The 3,965-nt window shown below is 53.6% G+C and overlaps 1 protein-coding gene across 1 annotated transcript in view; it reads right to left on the reverse strand.

Moving 5' to 3' along the window:
* The window catches only part of LOC108752658 (probable serine/threonine-protein kinase samkC), a 14,775-nt gene extending 11,140 nt beyond the window's left edge, over positions 1-3,635 (reverse strand). Inside the window, exons 1-2 of the mRNA XM_018493661.1 lie at positions 3,420-3,635; positions 1,145-1,297 (exon numbers count right to left, since the gene is read on the reverse strand). Coding sequence (XP_018349163.1) covers positions 1,145-1,204 — 60 coding nt within the window. The 5' untranslated portion in view covers positions 1,205-1,297; positions 3,420-3,635. The remainder of the gene's footprint in view (positions 1-1,144; positions 1,298-3,419) is intronic.
* Positions 3,636-3,965: the final 330 nt, after the last annotated feature.

Here is a 3,965-nt window from a genome sequence, read left to right on the forward strand (position 1 = left end):
TGTATTCACCAAGAATATTATATTGTTTCAATAAAGTGTGAAACAAATGAAAGTTCCTTCCTACATCGTTCATGATTACGTGATTGTTTCTATTGCCTTTAATGGATGCGAGCGACTATTTATTAAACGTAATCGATTTGTGTCCAATATAGATTAATTTTAATCTCGATTTAATCTCTTTGTATGCTGCAAGCCTTAAGTTGAATCGAGATTAAAGTTCAACCTACGTTCAGGAGAAAAAGCAACTTTGTAACTGCTGTAAGATTCTTTAATATAATTGGTTTAGATCCAGTAAGAAACTAAAGACAAGATCAATTATATTATGATACTGAACGCAGCCATTGATGGAAATAAGTGTTAGAGACTGCATGTGTATCCAATTGTGCTTTCAATTATTAAACGTACGATGAAAATAAGAAAAATGATTATCGGAGTTGTTAGGAGCATCAAATCGATATCAAATTAAATTTGGAGAATTGATAGAGTATTTCAAATCGATTATGTTGAAAGTCTGAAAGTAATCGGAACGCATGTTTTTGGGATAAAATATTATTTAAAATACGTACATATGTGTTAATCTAATATCTAACGTTGACCGTAATTGATGCTCCTCGTATTAAATTGATCTATTTACTTTTTGCTCCCTCTCTCTTTCTCGCAGCTTTCACGTTTAAAATAACGGAGAACGTTTCGAGACAGAGACAAGCCGTTATTATTCCTCCTGTCAACGTGTCGTAACGTAACGGGGCGCGGAATCGCGGTTTCGTTAACGGGAGCGAATCGATACGATTGAAATCTCACGATGGCAAAACCGGTGGATCGATCAGTGACAATCGGTCTTCAAGCGTGCTCTCGGCAATATGATAAAAGTATACAACGCAAACGGCATTGTGTACCAGGTAACAGGGGAGAGTCTGTACCTGTCGGCGCGTAATGTCCGATATCGCGAGTCGTAAAAGCGTTTAGCGTCGTGGAAGAAGCGGCAGCCGCGCGAAGCCGGCTGTCAGCGAAAGAGAGAACGAAGAAGAAAAAAAAAAGAGACAAGAGGCGCGAGATAGAAGGGAGAGATAGAGGGGGCGGTAACGGCGCGCGGACGGATTCCGCCTGGTAGCGCCATCTGGTGGCGGCCGCGCGCTATACTAACCCGCTTTTCCCTCTTTTTCGTGATCCGCTCCGCGGCGTAAACTCTGTCACCCAGCTCCATGGCTCGACACGATGAGCTCGACGGAGCGGTCTTTAATCCTGACGTTCTGGATAATCCTCGGTCGGTTTGTGGTTGCGTATCACGTGCGGTATCCTGCGAAACACCATATGTAAACTGACGCGCAACACACACCGGCGCGGCGGCAGGCGGATCGATCACAGACACGTGCGCATGTATATATACACACACTCAACACACATATACATATACACACACACAACGCACGCGCGCGCAGAGCGTGTCAATTGAGAGCAATCACTGTATTGCACGTGCGTCGCGTCGCGTCGCGTCGTGCGAGACGACGATCGTCCACTCCGATCGACCGCACCTTCGAAGCGCGAACACCGGCATGCGCTGCGTGCAGCAGCCGAGAGACACGTGCGCGATTACCACGTGGCGCGATCGTGTCTACGAACGGAGTCGTCGTCTTCACGATGATCGGAGTATCAGTTCGTTCGCGACTCCACGTCGCGCATTGTCGGACATGCGTTGTCAATCGCGACGCGTCCGTATCTGTACGGGCGACGTGACGTCGCTCGGCATCGCCCGATTCCTGCTCCTTTTCCCGCGAAGCGATCGGTCGCGCGAGCGCCAAGTTGTTTTACAGACGGAGTGCTATTTCAACGACGTGACGGAGGAAGCAGAGCGCGAGACGGAGCGCGCGATGTTTTTCGAAAAGCCAGTAGGAGCGGCGATCACGACGAGCGAGATCGATGAATTCGCGCGTCCCATCGGAAAAAAAGGAGGCAAGTAGTGATCCCCGATGTACGATTTTCAGCTTCGTCGAATATGTACACCCGCAGGACACGCGGATTATTTCTCCGTCGTCGATCTTGTTATTCGACGAACGACGGTGAGTTCCGCTGGTGTAAACGAGCGCGAGCGCGCAGCCGCAGCGATGAGCTACCGGCGTGGAGCGACGCACGTTTTTCCTCCTCCTCGTCGTCGTCGTCGTCGTCGTTTGCCTGTCGCTGCTGCCACCCGTCGTCCGTAATCGCCGTGCCGTTCGGGCAAGATCGGACCGCTCGTTCGTACGTGACGTCAGCGACTCCCCCTCACGTCGTAAACACCAAACATGGCCGTCGTACGGATATACGCTGGTCGAGTGCGTCCCAGGCTGAACGCGTAAACTGGCCGCAATACGAGTTGCCGCGGGCCGCGGTTATGCGCAGGTAACGCGCAATGACATTCGCGGGCCCCACGACGTACCCACGTATGCTACGGTTCGCGAATATCCGTGTACCGGAGCGATCGACTCGCGGCGTCTGACGCACTCTACGGATCGAGGCCGACTAGAGACGAGGTCTGCCGAACACCCCTCGCAAGCCTAGTGGACTCGCCCGATCCGTTCGAGGTAAGGAGAGAAGAGGGGATAGAGAGGCAGAGAAAGAGTACGGCAGGGGAAGGGAGAGGCTCTCAACGGTACGTGCGGCATGAACGCGAGAGAGAGAGAGAGAGAGAGAGAGAAGCTTGAGGAGAGAGGGGAGGAGAGAGGGAAGGAGAGAACGAGAGCACGATTGAGTTGATCGAGGATGGGAAGAGGCAAGGGGTTGGGGGTGAGGAAGAGTAAGCGCAATGGAGGTAGAAAAGAGAGACGGCGCGACCAAGAGCACCGTCCTCGGAACAAGAAAGCCTCTGGCCTGCCTGCCCTGTTTGCTCGTCCGCTAGCCTGCCTGCCTACCAGCCAGCCAGCGAGCCAGCCAACCAGCCAGCCACCCCAAGTTCCCTTCTAGGTACGTGTATGCGCGCGCGTTTGTGTGCGAGGGCAGTCGGTGCGACGTTGCCAAGTCTGTTTCATCGATAGCACCGTACCGCAAATGTCACTGTGGCGTACCACCGCGCAACGACGATGATCGCGAGAGTTCGTACGCGACGTGACGACGCCGCCGTTTGTACGGCAGCAACTCCAACAGTTCGCGATTCTCCACCTCCGGTGAACGAGTCGAAATCGATCGATCGACGACGACGACGACGCCGTCGCACGCTCTCTCTTCCTTTCAGTCGAAACTTCGCGCGTCTCTTTTCCTCTCTTCGGCGGCCTCGCGCCGCACCGTATAGTACGCGATTCGCGCTTACGACATCCGGCAACACCGCATCCTCCTGCGACGTTCTGTCACATACACACGTACACGTTCCACTGATTCGACAACGCACGCGCGCGCGCGCACCGCTACATACAACATACACACACACACATACACACACGCATACACACCACTGCGCACGGCGGTTCGTAGTAAGGCGCTGTGTATCCCTGCGGGCGGTTCGAACACTGACGTTCAAAAACGAGCGAAAGCGAGCACGCCGTTTCACTAATTTCCGAAAAAACACGAGAGCGTCAAGTGCGGAACACGCGTACCGAGCACTCGATCCCCGGCACTTTTTTTTTTCCTATCCCGTCCTGTGGCGAAGAAACGCGTGTTGCCTCAACGGATCCCGAAACGAGAGTGTCCTCTCCTGCGCGGACGGGCGCACAGAGAGAGCGCGCGCGAACAGGACAGAGAGTGCCCACCGCCCTGGTGAGAGCGAGATGCCACGGTCCGCGGGTAGGGCGGGGGTATATGGGGAACCGTCTTCTCCCGTCCTCGGCGTAAATAACGGGATAAAAACTCCCGGTGAGAACGGCCGATTGGTCGAGGCCGTAAGGCGCCACCGATGTCCCGAGCCCCACTCCTTACGCGCGTCCAATCAACGCTTGGTACGGCCCACTCCGGTTTCCCCTCGACGCGTCGCGAAGGCGGGCATTACCGACGAACCCATC

This window comes from Trachymyrmex septentrionalis, unplaced genomic scaffold (genome assembly GCF_001594115.1).
Source record: "Trachymyrmex septentrionalis isolate Tsep2-gDNA-1 unplaced genomic scaffold, Tsep1.0 scaffold60, whole genome shotgun sequence".
In the NCBI taxonomy this organism is placed as follows: domain Eukaryota; kingdom Metazoa; phylum Arthropoda; class Insecta; order Hymenoptera; family Formicidae; genus Trachymyrmex; species Trachymyrmex septentrionalis.